The sequence below is a fragment of the Excalfactoria chinensis genome, chromosome 1, assembly GCF_039878825.1.
Source record: "Excalfactoria chinensis isolate bCotChi1 chromosome 1, bCotChi1.hap2, whole genome shotgun sequence".
Classification (NCBI taxonomy): domain Eukaryota; kingdom Metazoa; phylum Chordata; class Aves; order Galliformes; family Phasianidae; genus Excalfactoria; species Excalfactoria chinensis.
In genome coordinates, this window is record NC_092825.1 from 5,279,758 (window position 1) to 5,303,287 (window position 23,530).

Here is a 23,530-nt window from a genome sequence, read left to right on the forward strand (position 1 = left end):
CATAATCACATGGTGTTTTCCCAGAGCATAGTTCATAGAGGAGGCAGTACACATGAAGTACAGAGCAGCATAAATCTTAAAATAACACTTCTGCAAAACAAGCATTTAATATCCTGGTAGCCATGCTCTCAGTCACAGCTGAGTTTGTGTTTTGCTTTACAAAAGATACAGCATGTTTTTAACAACCTTTCATTTAAACTTAGTTTCCACGTGGTCATCAGTAGCCTGAAAGAGAACCTATTTCATTTCAGCTTCGTTTGGGATTGTGTTTTTGAGGGGAAAGGAGAAGAGGGAAGAGGATTGTTTTGTTTTCTTGATGATTTTCTGAATGTCATTCTGGATGTTTATGTGGAATCAGAGAGACTTATTTGGAAAGAGTGAGTCTTCGTGTGGACCAGACTCAAACGTTAGCACCCTAAATGGTGTTCATAGCCTGAGCTGCTTAAAGGTTCCAATTCAGCAACAGGAAAGGTTTTGTAAGATGAAAATTTGGAAAGCTGAAATTGAAAGCCTGTGGCAACATCATCTTGAGTCTTCGAAGTTACTGAAGTCATAACTGCAAAGAGCAAATGTCCCTGAGCAATAGGAACCAGTACATCCTAAGCAGAGGATTTGACTTGTGCTAGGGAAAGAGAAGTGAAATGTGCCTCTCCAGACCACTCAAGTAAGCAGAAGCTTCTGCCGTGCTGCTTTCCCATCTGAGTGGCCTCTGTTTCATTCTCATTCAGAGGCTGGAAGGTGATGAGCTAATAGGTACCATGTTTTGGCTTTGCTTTGGTTCTGTCTTCCAAATACTAATACTGAGGAGCGGAGGTGTGTTTGTTTTACATTTTAAGGAAAAATACTTCCTTTTAAGTCCCAGCCTCCTGTTGGCTTCTGGAAGACATGCCAAAACCTGGATTAGGAAAATGGAAGAAAGTATGACTGCAGAACATTTGAGTCATGTCCAGTGAGACATTGACTTTAAGACTCATGTCATTCTGGGAACTGAGTCCTGACATCTTAAGTCATACTGGATAAATCTGCACAATGCAGTGCAAGGCAGCATTAGTTATTAGCTCAGATCTCCAAACTGTGAAGGCTTGGTTGATGTGTGGTTCTCCCAGCTATCCTGGAATATTTCTTCAGGATCTTCTGTTACTTCTTGGACAGAATATCTAGGGAGTAGTAATGTAAAAATAATACACTTGCATAAATTACACCTGCTCATCACTACCTTACGTACACTTGGTCATAAAACTACAAGATTTTGTTTTGAGATATTTAACTTTCATCACAGAATAACTCTAAATGAATCATATACAGCCTCTCTGCCTTTTTCTTCCCCCATCATCTTCCTTTCTGCTAGAAAGAGGTAGCAGCAGTAAGCACCTCACAGTTGTGTTAGGAGGAAATATCAATTAGAGCGTGAGGAACTCAGGCTCTGCTGCTGTGAGGCCAGCATGGCTGCTTCCCTTCACTCTAGTCCACACACCAAACCACGCTGCATGGCTCCAGGCAAATCACTGCTTTGCTGTGCTTCCTTTCCTGCTCCGAAACATGGACAGTAATTTGGCTTCTCACAGTTTCCTTGGATCAGTGTTAAAACCCAGTCAAATAATGTCGTGGAAGCACTTTGTTATGTTCTCATGCCTTATCGTTTTAATGCAAAGGGAAAAAAAAAAAAAAGAATGCTGGCATGCAAACTTCAATTGGCAAAATGTCAACAAAAGTTATTGCTGCTGCAGATGAGATGGATAACTCTTGCTGTTAAAATAATATCTGGTGTTTTGCTCAGATGTTTAATGGGTTTGCTTTTTAAGCATGGATGATGCAAAATATCCCCAGGGCATTATTCCAAACAAGATGTAGAATCCCACTTAATGTCTATTTTTAGGAATGAATAGGTTCTGTAAAGGCTCATTTGTTTGAAGAAAAGATAGTTAATCACTTTGGTTTGCATGTGATTTTGAGGAGAGAATTTTTGTCGTACCTCCTCTTCTTTATCTCCATTCCACTTGGCTTGCATGTGTCCTGGAATTGTTGCCATTTGTGTGGGTGGTAAGAAATAAAGGAATTAAATAAATGGATTAGAACTGCTAACTGAACAACAGTAGTTACTTGCACCAAGTTAAGTTGTCACTTCTAAGATTGACAACTTATTCATTTCTGTCTGTGGTTACAGTTTTTAAAGAAGACAGTGTTACAGGCCAATTAGTAAGCTTAAGGGAAGAGCAGCAGCAGCAGGATATGGAGGTGACTGTGGAAATAATTGTTGGAATATTATTATTTTAAAGTGTAGCATTATTTTCTACTCGAGCTAATGTGCAGTTTAACTTGAATGTAAAAAATGGAATGTGGTTGGATGCAAATGACTGGCTTGGAAAGCTTCCAAAAGTTATTGAATTTCAGCAGTTTCACTGTTCTCCTGGAAAAGGAACAACTTGTTTTAAGCAAGCTATATGCTTGTTTCTGTGCTCTGAGCAGAAAATAATGATGTTATGCATTACCTCATGAACTATATTTGGCACCCAATAGCAATATTCATTTTCTCTTGCTTCTCTTCATCCCTAATTTCCTCCCTCTCTTTCTCCTTCTCTCTAAAAACACATATATATGTATGTCTGACAGTAGGCTAGGAGACCACATTCTTCTATGACTAAAATCTTATAAATACCTAACAAGATTTAAATCCCTTAAATTGGAATTCATGAAAGAATGACAGCAAACAATCTTCAAGCTATGCCTTCACTCAGGTAGTTACATCTGCTGCTTTGCATTTGTTTGTCAGACTGTATATGATGAAGAATGCACATCTAAACTCCTTCTACACTTGAATAAACTAAGGCAAATGATATAAAATGGTACTGGGAATACAGAGTCTGTCTCTACATTGGTCTCAATGCCAGTTAACAGTTTCACACCCAATATGTGGGCATGTCTGGGAGGATAATGTGGGTTGGGCACTGTTCCCAGCAGGCAGTGTGGACAAGAACATCCTACTTGGAGAGAAAGGAGAGTTATAGCTGTGCAAATGCAAGCTGTGTCACACCACTTCTCTTAAGAGCCAGAGAGCAGTCCCTTGCCTCTTTTATTCAGTAGAATTTATTTGGCCTAAGAGACTGTCCCCAGTTCCTGGAGAAACCCCTGAAGCTGTAGGCAGATATTGACTGTGTAATTCAAGTTAGTTTGACCCTAGAGAAGTCATTCTAAACAGTTCTCCGTGATAGGAAAATACACCTCTTTCACTTCTGGGAAACTTGTATTACTTGTGAGTCACAAGGCTTTAAAAAAGCAAAACAAGTTTCTGTTAAAGTGATACGAGAAATATGATGAAGAATTCCTCCGAAAGGATCCTGCTGAGAAACGTGGGAGCCAAGAGCTGAAATGGGGGCTGGGAGGCCAAGGTGTCTGCACATGATAATCAAGAAAGACAAAAACGCTGGAAATTATTTAATTCTCTGGTGCTTGTGAACTGTTTTTCTTTTTTCCCTCAGTTTTTTGGTAGGTTTGTACTTTCCTTTCTGACCTCCAGATTTAATGAAGGTGTTCAGGAAAGTGGCAGGTAGAGATGAGCCTTCTCAGTTTCCTTGCATTATTGGTCTAATTCAGCTGTCTGCACTAATTGGATCAACCTGGAGAAGTTTTTGTACTCATTTCTAGCCTAGAGTTTTCCCATCCTCTTCAGTGCTGGTGCCTCTTCAGTCACTTTTCTTTCCCTGTGCCCTTAGCTTGTCTCTGATGCTCCTTATTATATACTTTAGCATTCATTTTCCTACTGGTTCCAAAAAGTCCATATATTTCTTATTCTTTCCCCAAGAAGAATATTATTCTTCCCCAGAAAGAATATTAGGGTCCTGTGAAGGTCTGACATCTCTCTCCTCCAATCTCTCCTATCATTCTTTAATTCTGAGATGTGTAAAATGTGAAGAAAATCCCCTTTGGCTCCAACAGTGATTGATGGCAGCAAGAATCAAGTCCCTAAGTGCTAGAAATGGCAAGATGCATGCAAGTTGTCATCATTTAATTCTATTGTAGGTTGTATAGTTTGAGTTAAATCATTCAAGTACCTCAAATTTACCCTCAGCTAGGTAGAAGGTTGAGCTTCTGTTGTGTTTGTGGTCTGTGATGTGGTCCGTGACTGTGGCAGGTAAAGGACAAACTGAGCTAGGGCACAGCTAGACACATACAGCCATAGCAGATAACAGAGAAGAGAGAAGGGGACAGGTCTGAAAAGGGCTGAGTGCTCCATAAATCTGCAGGCCACTTTAAGGGATTGTAGAAGGGTGACAAGAGGAAATGTAAGACAACTCCAGTATGGAGCTGTGGATGGCAACCTCCCCATATACTCTCTAGGTTCCTTTGATGTTCAAACAACTTTTAGGTCATGATAACTGAATGAAGTGCTGAGGCACTGGTAAAGGCGCAGGCAGGTTTATGTTCCTTCAGAGTCCTTTCTTGATCTGGGCTTTTCTTCTCTTGAGGCATCTGGAATGATGCAAGCGAGCTGGCCTGTGCAGTCTGCAGTGGCAGGAATAGAGAATCAAATCTGCTAATAGGTGCGCTAATCATGCATGAAGGTGTTGTTGTAATGGATCGTAAAATACTGATTTTTCATAGTCTAATTACATGGCCAGATTTTCTGAGGTGCTGAGGGTACTGAAATTTCAGTGTCAACACAGCTGCAGCAAACCGAGCCCGTCTGCTCCTTTTATTTCACTTAAAGGTATTTCCCGATCTTAAATCATCACCGTCCTGTGTAAGACAGCCATACTCACATAAATAGCAAAATACCTCTCGTTACACCAACTGCAGATAATTTAAAGTGTTGACTTCCTCATCCTACAAACCTCACTTGTCTCACATCAAGTGCTGTTCACAGGGAGCCTTTGGCCTGCCTAGAACATCTGAGTGCCCATTTCCCCTTAGAAAATGAGTGGAAAGCAGGTGCCCATTCTTCCACTAAGCATATTGACAACTGGAAAATGAGATTTAGGCGATCTCTGGTAAGATGGTTATGGCTCAGTCGTTGCCAGTGATGGCCTTCCTGGGCAGAGAATTCTTCCCAACTCACCCCAAGAGCTTGGTGCTTAAGATTGCACCTGATTCCCAACATCCTCTGAATAAATAAAATGAGCTGTAAGCTGATGTTGTTGTGCAACGTGAAAGCACACAATAGTAATCACAGCTAATGACTCTGCTAAATGCTAGGCTGCACACACCTCCTTGTTTGGTGTTTGTTTTGTATACAGAAGGTAACATCGGCTGAATAACGAGGATGCCAAGTTACAGATGGGGTTGTGGAATCATATTTGACAGCCGATTAGAGTAATCTGACAGAAATGATGACTTAATCACCACGACAGACTCCAAATTCCCAGATAGAATTCCACCCAGGTTAATCTAATTTCCTTGCAATATTTTTGCCAGAAATAGGCTCTTAGCTGGCTTGTTTCCTCCCGTGCAGATGTCACATGATTTTGACAAGAATGCAAATAGGTAGCATTATTGTTGTTGAAAAGATGATGGTGAGGCTCTGAAGCTGGAGAGGATCCATGCCTTCTTCTGGTTTTTGTTTTGCTCTGTTGTGGGTTTTTTCTCTAATGAATTTACATTTACGTACAGTGATATGTATGCAGAAAGAGATGGAAAAAGAGTATGTAAAAGTCCTCAATTGTAGTTGTAGGCCATAGATTGGTTCAGCTGCTGTACTGGACATAGCCACTGGGTGAATTTCAGGTGTTTTTTTCCTATCAAGATTTCATGTTTTACAACTTTTTCTTTCCCTTTCCATTTTTGGTTACCCTGTGAACCACACCAACACCCCAGATTGGGGTGAGTCCATGCAGCAGTGGTGATATGCATGGCCTTGGGCTTTGCATGACCTCCATTACTGCACCAGCCTCACATGGAGCCTCTCACTGCTCGTGCTTCATCAAGGCACTGCCAGGCTTAGCCAAGGCATCTGCCCACTCTGTTTTGAAACAGGGCTGAGGAAAGCTGGGCTGTGCTGTTACTGGGTGTTCGAATGCATCCAGTAGAGCTCTCTAATGTGTTGCCAAGGAGGAATTATTCCTTGCAGCCTGTTCTCCAGCTGGGATGCGATAGCCCCATGCACAGTGCTTTCTGGGGAAGCTGGTCACTCCTGGAAAGAGTTTGCCTGAGAGCTGTGCTTTTCTCTTCCATTGATGGGTCTGAGTTCCTGAAGATGTTAATGTATATTTGCTGCAGTTAGTTTTCTCACTTTTCCCTATTTGCTAATTGCAAGTATGCATTCTCACATACTGTATTTTTATAAGCAAAGCTTTCTTCAAGCACAGGAATAAACATTTCCTGTTGGTTTTGGGTTTTTGGATATTTTTATTATTATTATTATTATTTTTTATGAAAACATGACACACTGAGAAATCACTTACCTTGAGATCCATAAGTGTACAGCTTTGAGATGTATAGCTACAATAACAGCTTTCTGATAAGACATGAAATCCTTCATTTCAGAAGATGACATGATTCTAGTGGGTGGCATCTAATTTGAAACAGGTTTATATCATCTATAATCTTTTGGAGGGGCTGAGAAGGCACAGCTATTTTATTATTTTATAGCCTACAGTTATACAAGCAAGATATAAAACACGCAGATTATTTTCTCTTTTGCTCAATGTAGAGTGAAAGAATAGTACTCTTTTAGCCATTGTTTCTGCCCCTTTAATTTTCTTACTCACTGCACACCTTGTGATTCTTTTCCCTCCCTCCCTTCCATTTCCTTTCCTTTCCTTTCCTTTCCTTTCCTTTCCTTTCCTTTCCTTTCCTTTCCTTTCCTTTCCTTTCCTTTCCTTTCCTTTCCTTTCCTTTCCTTTCCTTTCCTTTCCTTTCCTTTCCTTTCCTTTCCTTTCCTTTCCTTTCCTTTCCTTTCCTTTCCTTTCCTTTCCTTTCCTTTCCTTTCCTTTCCTTTCCTTTCCTTTCCTCATTTTCTCTTCTCCTTTTTTCTTTTTCTCCCTTTTCTTTTTTCTTTTCTCAACACCTACTTTTAAATATTTTATGGGTAGAGTGCTTATAATATGTATTGTCACGGCACTTGTCTCTAGAGGTCAGCAATGAGTTCAATAATGAGATGCGAACCAGTGACTCTGTAAAACCCATTTCAGGTTATAAATGGCATGTTTTATTGAATCTAGTGTTAAAGGTTGTTAATATATCAATTGGTGATGGTCAGGGTTAAACAAGCTTCAACATGAGCCCTCTCATGTTATCAAACTGTCAGTAACATATTTTTCCACCTTCTTCTTGACTGAAGCCATGTTTGTGTATCGCATCCATTTTACCATGGGTATTCTGCGGTTTAAACCCTTCAGGCCTGACCTGAATCTTTTATTAGTTTTGCACTGCTATAATTCTGTTAAGCACAGTGGCATTCCTCCTGACATAGGCTTACTGGTGAGAATTTGGACCATGGGTTTTCAGCAGGAACCTCTGAAATCAAGTCAGTGTCCAGTTGAAACATCTTGTTAAATCTTACTTCTTTCCTTGCAAATGTATCAGCTTACTGATTTAATGAACTTGAAGTAATTATGCAAAACAGAAGAGGATAATTTATGATGTGGTCACTGTGTTTGCCAGGTAATGCTGGTAACCGTGGTACTGCGGGAATAACCCGTGCACATGAATTTGGCCCAAAGACCTCCAGTTCAGGTGGTTTGAAAAGCAAAAGATTGTTAGCATTGTTAAAATTGCATTTCTCTGAAGTCTGTCTGCTTAGGGGCATAAGATGCAGGTATGCAGAGTGACAGATTCTATCTAAGGCCTGGATTTGGGTGGATTTCTTTTCTGTACCTTTCATATTCCCAAATTTACAGTGAACAAAGAAGTGACGTTTCTAGTAGTCACTGGAAATTATCCTACATCCTTCTGAGCCTCCAGTATCAGGAGGCGTGTCTGACTACCTCATTTTTTATTTATTTGTTGCTCTTAATTGCATCTTCTTACATGCATCTGAACAACTCCATTTTATTTCCTTGATTTCTTCAACTTTCCGTGGTTCTGCAGAAATGTTCCAGCAATGGGCTCACTGCAGCAAGTGGTACCTTCCTTCCCTGCAGCTTTTGTTTTCTCAGTGGACATAGTGCATCACATTCCATGAATTTAAGGTCTCCTGCAGTGCTCCGCGTATTGCTGATGCCAGGATAAATGTTAAGCACTAGTTAAAACTAGAGTACAATCTGAGTTCCCTTTTTTTCTATAAATTAGATCAAATAAGACTGGTGGCAGACAAGTGCAGGGCTATTTAAGTCCGTTTGGGAAACAAATGATTCAAGGAGAGCAGAACTGCTAAAATTGAAGCAAATTTATGCATCCTGGTGACTACATCAACCTTGTGGCTTTGTCTTTTTCCTTAGGGCACAGTAGAGAATTTTGCAAGCAGCACGAGGAATACGTTGATTTGTAGGGGCAGAGAGCATTATGGATTTTGAATAAATCTTACAGAGATATTCACAGCAATATTTTATGTTTACTAAAGAATCCAGCAACTATGTCCCTGGAGGTTAAGTGACTCCACCAAAAGCAATGCAGATGTGGTTTTCTGTGGCGCTTTGAAAGTGCATTTGATATGAGTGCCTGGATGCTCGTGCTCAGCTGTTTTTGTTTTCCAACATCAAGTTTGTCATGATACCCTTTTATAAAAAATACAAAATTGCCACTGACATTTTCAGGCAATGCTCGGCTTTACTGCACTGAAGGATGTTACAAAAGCAGAAGAAGCATAGATTTTTTTACGTGCTTAGGTGAAATGGAAAAGAATTTCTGAAGAGAGAAAAGACAGCAGCCCCAGTACTGCCTTAAGGTTTGTGCAGTCAAAGACTAGCAGTTCTGTAGAGCTCTGCGGAAGAAAGTAAGAGTTGGGTTTTTTCCAAGCCTAACCATCTCCCACATTGAAACACAATGCAGGGTCCATTCTGAAGGTATTTGGGAGGCTATAGCAAAATTTCCATGAGTCCATCACTCTGGACACATAGCCATAACCGATGTCCAGTAGAAATAGCCCTCGAATCAGAAAGGACTCAGCTGTTGTTGTGTTGATGTCACTGAAAACACTGTTGGTGAAAAGTCTATTGGAGCTGCCAGCAATTGAAAGTGGGGGGAAGCATCATGTAGCAGTGAGAGTGGAACTAACAGCACATCAAGTGTGTGAAGGTCGGATGTCATGAGTTGTCCAGCACAGCACACTACACATGGGAATTGATTTCATTTACAGTATAAAGGAAACAAATGGAGGAAAAGATAGAAAAAGAGGAAATGTTAGAATTTTTCATGTTTTTTTTTTTTTTTTTAAACAGAAGACAGAATTGTAGTGCGCTGCAATGGAAGCTTTATGAATGAATGTATAATGTAATCTCCAAAAAAAAAAAAAAAAAAAGAAAGAAAAAAAAAAAAAGAAATATACTAAACATCTATAGGAAGCTATTGTAAGCGATACAATTCTTCCTCTTCAAACCTGGAAGAATCAGCACATGTTTTTTTAATTACATGCAAAGTTCATTTGTCAACCTAAAGTCCTCTGAGTATATTTGAAATGCTTGATAGCTCTTCAGTTACTTGGAAGTTGCATCTCAGCCTCAGCAGTGGTAGAGCTGGTAAAACAGAAACCAAGCATGCCATAAAGTAATGAGAGCTGTAACTTTAGAGGTCTTCTGAAACTAGATACAACAAATAAAAGTTTTATATGAGTCCTGTGGGCACAATGATCTATTTTTTTTAATCTTCCTCGTTATAAAATGCTCCTTTACCATTTTTTTTTCTTAAAAGCCGATTATATGGTGTTATTCTGAATTTATACCATTGCAATGTGTTTAATATTGACCATGTATCCTTTTAGCCCCTCATTAAAACCATGATTCTTGATTTTTATGACTATCCAACCTGCCTTACTCTTTTTCATTTTTGTTTTTAGATGCATCATCCTATTCAGATGAAACCCGCAGATAGTGAAAAGTCCAATGGTATGTGCTTAATTTATTTGTACGTAATTGTGGATCTCTTTTCACTAAAGAAAACAAAACGTTGTGAGACTTTTTGCTTTGTTCCTTGTGTGGTGAAAATTATATGAGGCTGTTTTGCTACATCTGACAGATCAGGAAAGATGCTGACCTGCTCTCAACTCCCATTTATCTTCAGCTTTAAAGAAGGAAGGAAATGTTCTGAAAAACAGTCTCTCTTTGTATCTGCTGTATGTCGTGGCCTACCATGCTACAAACTTCTTTCACTTGTGTTCTGACAGTGAAGTGATCCAAAAGCACCTGATATTGGTGAGGTGGAGATGAAATTTTAATATCAAAAAGGATTAAAAATAAAAAATAAAAATAAAAATAAACATTCTAATGTTAGTATAAGCAGCTGATGGACCTTAAACATTTGCCTAGACCTACTTTTCATGGAATGATGCTGTTCTGAATCTGAACCAAATTTAGGTTTAACTGATATGCTTAGTTCTGAACTGGGAAACCTACCTTGCATCTCTGTGTATATTTATTCCTCTCAACGATTGTAAAATGAATGCTATAATGACAGTAATATCCATTCAGAATACTGGGTTACTGCCTAAGTGGATGTATATGACATGCAAAATAGGCAGCATACTAAATCTGTTAAACATGCCAGGTTTGTATTCAAGGAAATAAGATAATCGGGTGGTAACGCAGCCTGACTGTGTGTGATTCTTTAAAAATATATACATGTATATTTTGCCCCTTGATTTGTTCCTGTAATTTTCTAAAATATATGTTAAAGATATCATCTGCCTCCTTAGATTGCAAGAGCTTCTTTTTCCCATAAGGCCCACATAATCAGAGCTGGTTCCTCCAACAGGCATCTTTGCACCTCATTAATTAGTAATCAGGGCAGAAGCCGTGCACTTAGAGATCTACATACCTGCAAATGTAAATTATGATTGGGCTCTAAATCTCTCCGCAAGGCTTTTTTAAGGCTTCTTTTGTGCTAATTGTAGTGCATCCCATTTTCAGACTTCTCCAAGGATTACAAAGTTTGGAAAGAAATTAAAACTTCACACAATGCTAACTGTCCTATATGATAACTTTCAAAACAAAACTGGCCACAAACATGAGAGATTGGAGCCATCATCTGTATGCAAGGGAGTGATGTTCTCTCTCTTGAGTTGTCCACAATTGTTTTAGCAACAATTAGTTGCTGTCCTTGAATGCTCAGAAAAGAGGCAAATGAGGACCGAACTTTTCAGGCCTCACTCTAGCAAGTGAGATGGTTGCTGTGGGAATCAAAATCTCATTCCATGATATTTATTGCACTCACAGTGGGCAAAGTTTTCCTTTAGGGAAAACAGAGCTTCTTATTACAGAATCACAGAATCACATAATTTTTCAGGTTGGAAAAGACCTAGAAGATCATCTAGTCCAACCATTACCAATATATTATCACTATGGATTCTTCTTTTAATAACAGATTTCACCTCAAGTACTTTGGCAAATTAGAAACGTAAGAGCCAATGGGTCAAAGTAAACTCCAAAAGAATTACTAGCTCATTCCATGTTTTTCTTCCTAAAGAAGATTGAACATATTAGCAAAGCACTGTGGAGAACTGTTCAAGTCCTGTCCTGCTCTGCTGTACTTACAAAGCAGTGTAAATTAGCCCCTCGCTACTGCTGTTAGACCACGGTTATCGTCATGATACTCCTGTCTGCACTGTGGGATTATTAATCTTCAGAGTATTGTCTTGCACCTCTCCCTGTCTCTAGCATGAAAATCATGAGGGACACGAATTTTGTTGTTGGTTTTTTTTTCTTGATCTTCTTTGTATTTTAAGAAAAACACATCAACAAATCAAAGACAATCAACACTGTCAAATCAAATACCTTTTTAAATTTAGACTCCCTGAGAGCATATATGCTTCTGGTAGGCATTTTCTGGGGGAGATGAACTCTTCTGTTGACTGGGGAAACAGACGGTGATCTAACACTATGATGATGGGAACAGCAGCACAGCTTCTCAAAAGGACAGGGCGTAGGAGTGGGATCCATGGAGGAGGTGAGAGTTTGCAATCTTGGAGGATGTGGAGGCCTGTTTGGCATATGTTTGTCATATGCTTCAGGCTATCCATCTGAGATACATTATCTGCCAGATTATCTGCCAAATAGCAGTTCAAACCTTCAACAAGATTGGTAAGTTCAAAGGGGAAAAGAAAGTATCTTGGTTTTCATGATCTGTAGCATTCGAGCTTTTTAGGAATGCTTGGAACACTTTGATTTCTGCGTAATGGGGGAACCCAGTGCAATTTACAGGTTAAGTAGTGTTTTCATGTTTCAGAGAGGTCAAATTAATTGTTTTGTCCAAATAACTTGAAGAAAGATATGCAAAAGAGGTTGAACAATTGTTGCAATTCTGAGATCACACACACATTTCTGGAAGACTAGATGGCTATGGTCAATTTCCACAGACAAGAAGGAGGTGCCCGTCATTCAGCTTGCAGAGGTTTTCAAAGAGAACAATTTTCTGGGTGATAAGGTGCCTGCTGCACATCCTGAATCACTTGCAAAAAGACTGTAATGATCATCCAAGGCCAGGAGTGCCAAGAGGAAATGCTCCCTCATTCCTCATCACGGTTCCTGTTTTTATTAGATCAATTTATTAACCCACACCTTAGCACAAAAGGCCAAGTTTACCATATGGAAACAGGGAGAGGAATTTAGAACAGGCATCTTCTGCGTGTTTGACTAAGTGTGTGGGTTCTTTTCCAGTATTAGGACTTTATTAGCAACCTGAAGATGTATTTTCTTCTGGGTAGGATTTATGTGGCTGATGGATCCGTGCAGTCATCCCCATTCCTTCCCTGCATTCAGTAGTGAAGGTGGAGAATGGTAGCTCTTGTATCTGAGTCATCTCTGCTCATGCAGATGAAGCAAAGCTTAATTGTTCCACTGAGCTTTTAGCAGGTGGAGTTGATGGAGAAAGACTTTCCTTTAGATCTAATTAGTTTGTTTGCCCTGGAGGATTCTGAAAAGGCTTTCCTTGTTGAGAAATGTAACATTTTCAGATGATTAAATTTGTAGAGTATCCTGTGCTTGTCACCCATTACATCTTGTCTGATTGCCCTTACATTGCTTGACCCACCTACAAACTTTCAGTTAAGGTATATCTACCAGAAAAACATGGCTTCAAGATTTCAAAGACTCCACTATTGATAGATTAATCTTAACTGTAAATCACACACAATACTTGGCTGCTTAAGGATATTTTTTATTTTTCAAAAAGGAAAGAATATCTGCATTCTAATGAGAAAAAAATTTACATACGTGCTTGGCTTTTAGATGTCAGTGGCCAGTAACATGCTTCTAGTTAGCAAATGCTTAAATGTTTCTTGGATCAGAATTTGAATACTGTTAATACTATTGGGCACATATGCTGCAGACAGAATAGTCTCAAATGGATCAGTGCTTCAACACTTGAGGGAAAATTACAAAATTTGTCATTAAAAAAAAAAGAAAGGAAGAAAAGAAGAGAAAGCAGGAAAGAAAAGAAAGGCAGAGAGTTAATCGTGTGATTGTATCATTTATTTTTATTATTTTATTAGTGAAAACCTGAAGAAATAATTTTGAAATTCTACATGGCACAACTTCACCAGTTTGGAGGGAGTAATTAAATGCCATATGTTAGCACTAACACATAGAAAAGTTGATAATTAATGCAGGCAGCTCCAGATCCAGGTGTGACTTTGACAGATTGTACATAAGGGTTTTTCACAGGCTTACAAGTAGGGATAAAAAGTCTGTTTTTCCCTCTTCCCTTCTGGATGAAAAAAATATATATCTATAACCCTTCGCACATAATTAACTATTTCATGATTTGCTCAAAAGAGAGCCAACTTCTGGATGGAAAACGTGCTCTTTAACTGACTGAAGCCCTCACAATGTGTAATAAGGGAATTGTACAATCATAGGATAGAATTATGTAATGCCTTGGGTTGGAAGGGACATTAAAGATCATCTAGTTCCAACCCTCTGTCATGGACAGGCATATCACCAGCTGTAGGAGGTATGTAACTGATTTTTCAGGACAACATTTTTGGTGTTTAAGGCGGAAGAAAAGTTTCTGCAGTCTTAGGAGAGATTTCCTATTATTATTACAGGATTTAATTCTTTTGTACCATGCAGGAAATATCCCTGTTCCTTTATTCTCCCAAGTTAGCACAACTGATCTAATATAAGCTGCAAACTCTGAAATCATAGAATCCTTAGTAGGAAGGGACCTTTAAAGGTCATCTGGTCCAACTTCTCTGCAGTGAACAGGGACATGCAGAGTTAAAACAGGTTGTCCAGGGCCTGATCCAGCCTCACCTTGGAAGCCTCCAGGGATGGGGCATCAATCTCATCTCTAGGCAGCCTGTTCAAGTGCCTCACCACCCTTTTGTAGAAGACTTTTTCTTTATATCTAACCTAAATCTACCCTCTTTAAGCCTGAAGCCATTTCCACTTGTTTTGTTACCACTGATCTTGCTAGATAGTCTGTCCCTTTGTTTCCTGTAGCTCCCATTTATGTATTGAAAGTCTGCTTTCAGGTCACTTTGCAGCCTTCTCTTCTCCAGGCTGAACAGCCCCAGCGATCTCAGCCTGTACTCATAGGAGAGGTGCTACATCCCTTGGATTATTTTTGTGGCCCTTCTCTGGATGCAGTCCAGCAACTCCATAACTCTCCTGTGCTGAGGACTCCCCATCTGGACGCCATACTCCAGGTGAAGCCTCACCAGCACAGAGCAGAGGGGCAGGATCACCTCCCTTGCCCTGCTGGCCATGCTTCTTTTGATGCATCCCAGGATACAGTTGGCTTTCTGGGCTGAGGAAACGTTGCTGGCTCACGTCCAGCTTCATATCCACCAGTACCCCCAGGTCTTTTTCAGCAGGGTTGCTCTCAATCCTTTCATCCCCCAGGTGGTGTTGGTAGTGAGGGTTGCCTTGACCCAGGTGCAAGATCTCACATTTGGATTTGTTGAACTTCATGAGGTTCACCTGGGCCCACTGCTCAAGCCCGGCTAGGTCCCTTTGAATGGCATCCCATCCCTTTGGTGTGTTGACTGTTCCCCACAGCTTCATGTCATCAGCAAACTTGTTGAGGGTACACTTGACCCCACTGTCAACGTCATTGATGAAGATATTGAAGAACATCAGTCCTAGCACTGACCCCGGTGGGACACCACTCATCACTGATCTCCATCCAGACACTGAGCCACTGACTGTTGAAATGGGGAGTGGTGTGCTCAGGCAAAATGCTCATTAATGGAGCAAATCGAGTAAAGCTGCTGTTATTCTGCAAGTGGAATGCAATGCTGTCAAAAGGCAGGAGGCTCTGGTTTGAAAGTAGCCCTGTGAGCAGAAGCAGACTTTATATCTGCCAGCTTCTGATGGCTGCCATAACTTTCTTCAAGCATATTAGCAAGACACCTTTGCTAGTTACCACAGATCTAGTCTTAATGGAGCTAAGAAAGGAACTCGTCTAGATTTAAAAAAGATTTCTTCCATTTGTCACACAGGATTCCTTCATTCAGAATCTCACCTCAAAGCCTGCAAAAGAGTCCCACCCCAGATGCAGCACTCCTTATGACACTAACTGCTGAGGTAGCATAGCTGACCTGCATTCATTGTGTGTCTGGATGGATCAGAGATGAATCCCATAATTATTTGCTCAGAATGCTCAGCAGTTTCACACCTTCATGTAACTGGAACTTCAGGCCTTGTTCACTGTCACCTTCTTACTGTTTCTGCTCCATCAGTGCAGAGCACTCAGCCATCTCATCCTACTCTCTTCCTATGGCCAGTGGGATCTACTTCACATCACCAGAAAGGTGTGAAACAGCCAGAAGGTACAAGTAGACCTCCGAGAAGAATAAGAAATATGGTGATATCAAAAGCTTGCAAAAAAAAATTGCATTTATTTTCAAGATTTTTAATTATTGAAATCATCATTGTGTGTGAGTATTCCTTCCTTCCCCAAGGCCAGAGCTGAGGATGTGTATGTTAGGGTTGGGAGTCAGCTGAAGGGTTAAAGCCCTTCAGGGTAGGCTAATGGTAGGCTCCCATGAAACAACACATCCTGCCTTGCTGTGAGAAAGACTTTGGGGGAGCTGATCTCTTGACACTGGTAGCAAATGAACACATTTTAGCTGAGACTAGAACGGGAAGCTTTAATTTTAGGTGAGTAAATGTAGAAGAAATAGCTTCAGAAACTGCTGTCTTTTCTCCAGCCAGCAGTGGGTAGCACATTTCTAATCTCCATGCTTTGCTGTCTTCCATGGACTTGATGTTGAGGTAATTGTATAGTCTATGGGTGCAACACAATGTGTACAGGCAAGGCAACATGCTCAGAATACACTTGACCCGTTCTTCTTTCGATCCTTTTTCTGTTTTATTCTCACACCACACCTGCAAGACAGGGAAGTATTTCTGTTAGGAAGAAAGGGGAGAGAAGTGGCTGACCAAGGATGCAGAAACAAATTCTGACAGCCAGTCATGTGCAGCTAAAAAGCATTCCTTTCTCCATGTGAGAATATATAGTTTAAAACTATGTCAGCCTAATAATATCAGATGTTCCATGAGGTGGAGTGAAAACATGTCATTTTGATGCTGACAGTTGTCCCTTTAAATGTTTTTTTATGCTGGGCCCCTGGCCAAAACAGAATAGCAATTTTCTTAAGCTTCAGTGCTGATCAGCACTGACTAATAGCACCAAATGCAGGGCACGTTATCATATCAATATGTTTTCTGTACTCTGAGCATTCTTTCTGAAATCTGCATTTTTGCGATGTAAAATACACGGGAGCTGGGTGTTTAATTTACTGTAAAATCACCCTGAAGCTGAAAACCTGCAAATCGTCTTAGTTCAACGGTGTACTTATGGGTTTACTAGTGATACTGAAGGAGGCTGGTGGGGAGTTAGTTGTCTGTTACTCTTTGGAAAATTAAAACAAAGCCTTCCATTTACTTCGGAGGGGGAAAAAGAAGAGGAGCTCCTTGGCACCCTGACAGCTTTTTCTTGCTTGTAAGGCAGGGAGAAAAATCTCTCCTTAATTCTGAGTCTCTATGAATTTGTTTAATTTGATTCCTTGTTCTCGCACCCAAGCAGGACCCTCAGCTCCTTACTTTGCGACCACGTTGCAGATATTTGTCCAGCTATTCTAGGAGAATACTGGGATCCAGTCACTCTTTGAGTAGATCTGCACTGAACTTCAAGTCTGAAATTGACTCAAATTTTATGTATGTGGCTACTAAAAAACACACAGGCAGAAGTTAGGAGATCCAAAAGGCCGAACAGAAGGCACTGTTTGTGCCTGGCCTCAGTTGGTAGTATAAGAAATCCTTAAAATTCAATTCAGTCCAGGCTGTCCAGGGACCTTCCTTAAAGAGATTAGTCAAGTGAATATGGGCATTTTAAGCAGCCAACTTATAAGCACCTTCTCACTAGCAAAGTACCGAGACTCCCTATGGCTGCACGCAAACCAGTTCAGTTCCACCATCCTCAACATAATTATCTATACTACCAATAGTAATTATGTATTATGAATCGAGTGTAAAGTTTCATAGAAAGACATGCATATATATGGATTCCAACCTGCATGTCTTATTTGCAGCCCCGTGATTCAGCTGCTGGTGTGCGCGTACCTGGTTCATCCTGTTGCATTCATCATCTGTTAGCTCTTCCTAAAAGGTTAACCTGACAGTGGAACCCCAAAGTAAAGTGAATGAAAATGTTGAGACTTGAGAAATCTGCTGAGAAAAAACTTCTCCTGGGTATTAAATTCACACCAATTTTCTTGCAGGCTTCTTGAGTGAGAGGCTGAGATTGTAGGGACTGGTCTTTTGAATTCTGAAAAATGCATGGTCTCAATGCTTGCTTGCATAAAAGCTACAAATATTTTTTTTAAATTCAGTCATTCTAAGGAAAAATTACTTCATACACCTCTCTTGTGATCAATAAACATGAACCTCTTCCTTTTATTGTTGAAATTATTAAATGCACTTAAAGTGTTGAAGTATAACACGAATAAATTCCTATGAAAACAGATGCAGTTTCTTCTTTCTCAGCTGCGGTTTCTTCCATTTGACAAACTCACACTAATACAAGGAGAACAGGTTGGGGAGCAGAGGAAGATTCATTTTTATTTTTTCTTTTTTTGGTAGGCCCAGAAATGAAAATACTTCATTACAAAAATAATTTGCACAATAATAGAAATAAGTAAGTGCACTGCAGACTCTCTGGAGTAAAGCTTTCCTTCTTTCTTTGCATCCCTGCAAACTCTGACAGTCTGTTCATTAACAGTGAATTGGATTTACATGCCATTTCAAGAGAAGAAGAAAGCACTGGTGTATATGCTGTATAATAAGCACTTAGATTTGGGATTTAATATAGATGGGATGGTGTGTTAACATTTTAAGTCTTTCCAGGGTGCATTAAGTTTTGATGACCTATTTCATTTTTGACAAGATTCTGAATCTTTAGACCTGTACATTTGGGTTTGATTAAGAGGACCAGCAAGTCCTGCCACTGCAGTTTAGCTTGTAATGGTTTGGGTGACAGTACAGACAGAAAATATTCTACCAATAATTCAGGTAAAGCACCTTTTTCATGTGTTTTTTTTTTTTTGTCATGCAAACTCAGCACCATTACAGATCAAGGGGGCTGCTTCTTGGAAAGCTCTGTGCAGCCTCCTTGATGTAGTGCTGTCCTAGAATATGCCTTGTGTCCCCTTGGAGGGGAGAGGAAGGTGTCATTCTGAAGAAAGCAGGAAAACGTAATGCATTCGTTTTCCAGAGCAGTGGTTACATGTCTGCCTTTTGAGTGCCATGCATTAGGTTGGATGAAATTGGAAGCAAAGATAGGAGCCTCTCTCTCAAAACATTTCTCAGGAATATTTTTCATTAGCTCGTATCATTACGCGCACAATCCCCTCTTTACCCTCACCCCTGTCATGATTTCTTTCATACATGAGGGAGGTGAGGGAACTTATCTGAATTAAAATCTATGCAAAGATATTTTTACTCTTTCTAACAGAGGATGCTTTTCTCTTAGAAGCAGTGATGAGCAGACATATGCAGAATGACTAAGGCAGCCAATTAATCTGTTATATAAACAGCAACCACCACTTAAAAAAAAAGGGAGACAGAGAAAGAAAAATGAGAGATTTGGGGTGGGGGCTGGAGGGGGGGAAGGGAGGTTGTAAGTATAAAGTGTTTGCCTTAGGACTTGTCTTCAGTTACAGAGCCAGACTCACATGACTGGAGCTCGGTTTGATGTGGTAATGAAGCATTGATCACAGGAAAAAGATGAAATGGCCTTTGCTCATTCATTATTTTTATCTTCTAGCTGTGGAAGACAGAAAATTGTTCATAGGAATGGTTTCGAAGAAGTGTAATGAGAATGATATCAGGGTGATGTTTTCTCCGTTTGGCCAGATAGAAGAATGCCGAATCCTTCGGGGACCTGATGGGCTGAGCAGAGGTGAGTGTGCAGTCTGTAAAGGCTCTTTCCTTAAGTGCTAATTGGGAGCTCTGTGTCGCAGTCAGGGTAGGCACAGCCGCTGTCTGCAGCTAGAGGTTACACCGTAATGCGTCCCACGTGATGAAGGTATCCGCATGAACTTTTCACAGCGACTGAAATTATCACCTTTTATTTCCAGTGTCAGAAAGGTCTTGGTGCCAACATATTAACTTGTGTTATCGCACTGTTTGTCAGCTGGAAAGGTTCCTTTGCACCCTGAGAAAACACCCTCCGTTTTCTGCTCTCACAGAATCAAAGATCCTTCCCTGACCCCATTTCTGCTTTGTACCATAAGGCCAAAAAAAGTAAAAAAGGACTGTAAATGACTGGTTGAAGACATATGGGGTCATGGGAACTGGCCCACGCTATGGCACTATCTCCTCAATTCCTGTGTTTTTTATAACACAATGCAAAACATAGGTCTGCTGAAACTCAGAAACAAAGAGGTTAGCTTGAAGCTGAGAGCTTTACCTAGACAAAAGTTTGTTAAAAGAGCTTGTAGAGCTTGTGCCTCTATCACAAAGCAAAAACCAGGGAAGAGGTGTTACACAGCACCACTGAGAGTGGTCAAGCAGCTGACCTGAACCTTGGAAATAGAGTGCATCACAGGCTTGGATAGCTGGTGACCCCTTCTGAGTGCAGAAGTGCCTTTTGGACAGGCTCTCTAAAAACATATCGAGAAGAAAAATAAATGTATACTGATGTTGCAGACTGTGTATTAAATCTATGGTATGTAGACCTGAAATTATTCTCAGGCTGTGAACCTTTCCTCAAACTCAGCACCGTGTGGTACAGAGTGGAATAGGGCATAGACCCATCTTCAGCAGGGAAAGCAGCTGTGGCACAAGCTGCTGTCACATAGTGGCACAGGGAGTCAAGTAATTTCAAGTGCAGAGCTGTGAGGAACATCACCACTTCTGTTTTGGTAGAAATAAATAAAAGAAATGTAGAAAGCACAGTTTATGCATTTTATTACATTTTCAAAAGTCACAAAAAAAAAAAAAAATTGGATCCATCTTGCATGGAAATGTAGATATATATATGTATGTTTGTTTTTGTTTTTTTTTTTCTTCTGGATTTGCTTGTTTCCTCCAGGCTCTAGAATCCTCACTATTTCATGCAACAATTTGTGCTTAGATTTGAAAAGCAGAGGGTTTTGTGTGCAGCCCAGCTTGTTTGAAAAGCCTATACATTTCAGCAGAGGAAGCTGTGTGCATTACTGTATATTTCACAGCACTGAGTGAAAACATATACTATAACATCTCTGAAGGGCTTGTTGAATGGATATTCTGGCAATAAATAGGTAGCCTCAAGAAAATCCTGCATTTGCATTTGTATACGATTAGACTGCAATCCCAAAACTTTTGGGGCTGGCATACAGCAGTCCCTTCAGGCAAGAGCAGCATCAGGATCATGGCTTTTGCCTAGGGGAAGACCAAGATAAAGGTCTGAGGTTTGTTCCTGTGACTCAGTAGTAAATGTTAACTGATGGAGTTGAGCACTGTCGTTACGTGCTAAACCCTACACTGAGGGAAAACAAATAGTTCTGATTTTTAGTTATTTTGCTTTGTAACTAGCACAGAGAAAGGATGATGGAAGGCACAACTGGGAAAGGTGCTAAGTAAGTGCTAAAATTACATAGATCTGGGCATGAGATGTCTTGAGTCCCAAAAGAATTAATTGACTCTTTGGAATCACCCACCAAAGCAATGGATCTCACCTGGGATCTGTAGAAAGTCCACTGCATCATTTTTTTTATTCAATAGGCACTGGATATACTACAAGCTTAGAAAGATCATTACGAAATTGAACAGTGTAAGTAAGGGTGGTAGGATAGTTTTATTCTACCATAAATAGCACTATCACAATAATCAGAGGCTGAGATTTTGAGCCGTGTCACCAGTGTACCAGGCAGAGTACTGTTGTCTGCCAGCCAGCATAACCATAGAGTTAATGTGCTGCTCTCTCCTGCTGGAGGGTGAAGATCTTAGTGCAGGTAGGTCACACACCAGTAGTCTCTGCAGTGCTGTATCCTCCCTGCCACTCGGATTTATTTCGGTCACCATCACAATTGATATTCTGTCATGCCCTCATGCATCATGGCTTGTTAAACTCGAATTGCTTTCTACACACCCATGTTCACACTTGAAAATGAGTTCAGCTGCGCCAACCAGGTTTTCAGGCAGATGTTTATCAGCTTCACAAAACCACCATGCCATGAGAGAAGGCAAAGTGTTGGTATTGCAAAGCTGAAATGAGAAGTGCTAAGGGAGATCTGCAGTGGAGGGAGCTTGGCTGAAAAAGCACAGGGTGAAAAGCTGCTTCGCTAAAGCAAGGAGGACAATTACATAGTTAAATCTTAGTAATGAATTCTGATACTTAACGAGTTTTAATTCATGTTTCCATTCTCAATATGTTAGTTCCCTCTGCCACAAACAATGTTTGTTCTCCCAGCACCAGTCCGGATGTGTTTCCCTCCCAGACACAGGGGGGTGAATGAGACATAGTCACTGTCTTAGGAAAACACTGTCCTTATGATGCCAGAGCCTTCGGGAACTCACAGTGCTCACAGCAGTGAGATGGAAATATGGTCCAATAAACTCTGTTTGGCATCTCTTTTTCAGTTGCATAACGAATGTACATCATGGTATCTTGGAAGAAAAGAGCTTGAAGAGTATACTCATTGGTATCTGTGCCAACTTTTGAGCTTTGTTGAAGGATTCAGGCAAATAATCTTCATTACCCACAGATAATTGCAAGGAATAGCTTGAGGTTACAATGTTCAATGGAACAATTTTGGTTTGTGCTGCTAATTTTTGTTGTTGTCTTTTCTTTCACCACAAAGAGGAAAAAACTTTCAGCTGACTTTTTGGTCATGTCTGCACTACAACAGCAAACATATCACTAGCATGATAGAAGTCTGCAGGAAACCCATAGGCAGGATGTAGGATGTAGGATCTTAGGGTACCACGTGGTTCCAGTAGCAAGAAGAAATCCCTTCCTGCAGCAGCAAGGGGAAATGTAACACTCATGATGAGTGCGATAAAAAGTGCTAAGATAAAGTGAGGGGCTGAGCTGGTCGTTCCTGTTGTAGCTTATAGCCAAGAGCTGACAGAACTTTATTAAAAGTCAGACCCATTGCTGTCACTACTGAAAATGGACCATCAGCATTTCGTCTCCAAATTCCTATTGTCAACTATTTGAAACTCATCTGTAAAACAAGAGTAAAATAATGATACAAAGCTCCAGAGGTGGAGAAGTTTCTTACTGAGATTTTTTTCCTTAAGTCATCCTTTCTTTTTTCCCAATGTTTGGGTTGTTTTTTTTGTTTTTTTTGGGGGGGAGGGGGGTTTTGCCCCTCCGTGTAAGAAATAATTGTTTATAACTTCTTATATTCTGACCAGCTACAAGAAGTAGGCAGCCACCAAGAGGCACTTCTTCCAAAGGTTCTAAGGTAGTCCCTGTGGAACTAGTTGGCTGGCAAGGAGTAATTCCTAGCTGTGCAAAGTATTAAAAATAAAAATTAGAATTAAAAGAAAGAAAAAAAGCCCTGTTGGCTGTGGAGATAAAGAAGCCACAAGCAGCCATGCAGGCTGGCCTTTGCTTTAGCAGGGTTCGCAGGACTATCTAAAGAAGCTTGCAGCTGCCCGTGCTATATTCATTATTCAAAGAGAAGAATTCAGCCTGCAGGGTTGTTTAATCCAGCACTTTTTCTGAAGAGCTAAGTATGCTTTACAAAAATTCATGATTGTGATATCATGTGCTAAGCTTCATTATCATGAAAAAGCAGGAGTGAACTGCCTCAGATGATTAAGATTTTAAATCACTTATTGTGAATGGCTTAAGGAAACTTTCAGACCTCCTGACTTCGAGCACATGGCTGCATGACCGCAGATGCCAACACAGACAGCATTCAGTCCAGAAAGCATTCAGATAGCTGGACTATGCAAAAAGTAGCCAGAAATACCTCAGGTTGATTTGTAGCTGTGCTACTGGTGTGTAA

General features: G+C 40.3%; 1 protein-coding gene across 21 annotated transcripts in view; it reads left to right on the plus strand.

The window, feature by feature from the left end:
• Positions 1-23,530, plus strand: part of CELF2 (CUGBP Elav-like family member 2) — a 545,978-nt gene that overhangs the window by 464,031 nt on the left and 58,417 nt on the right. For all 21 annotated transcript variants that reach the window (XM_072354469.1, XM_072354546.1, XM_072354461.1 and 18 more), the window contains 2 exons: positions 9,926-9,974; positions 19,354-19,488. In XM_072354469.1, coding sequence (XP_072210570.1) covers positions 9,926-9,974; positions 19,354-19,488 — 184 coding nt within the window. The remainder of the gene's footprint in view (positions 1-9,925; positions 9,975-19,353; positions 19,489-23,530) is intronic.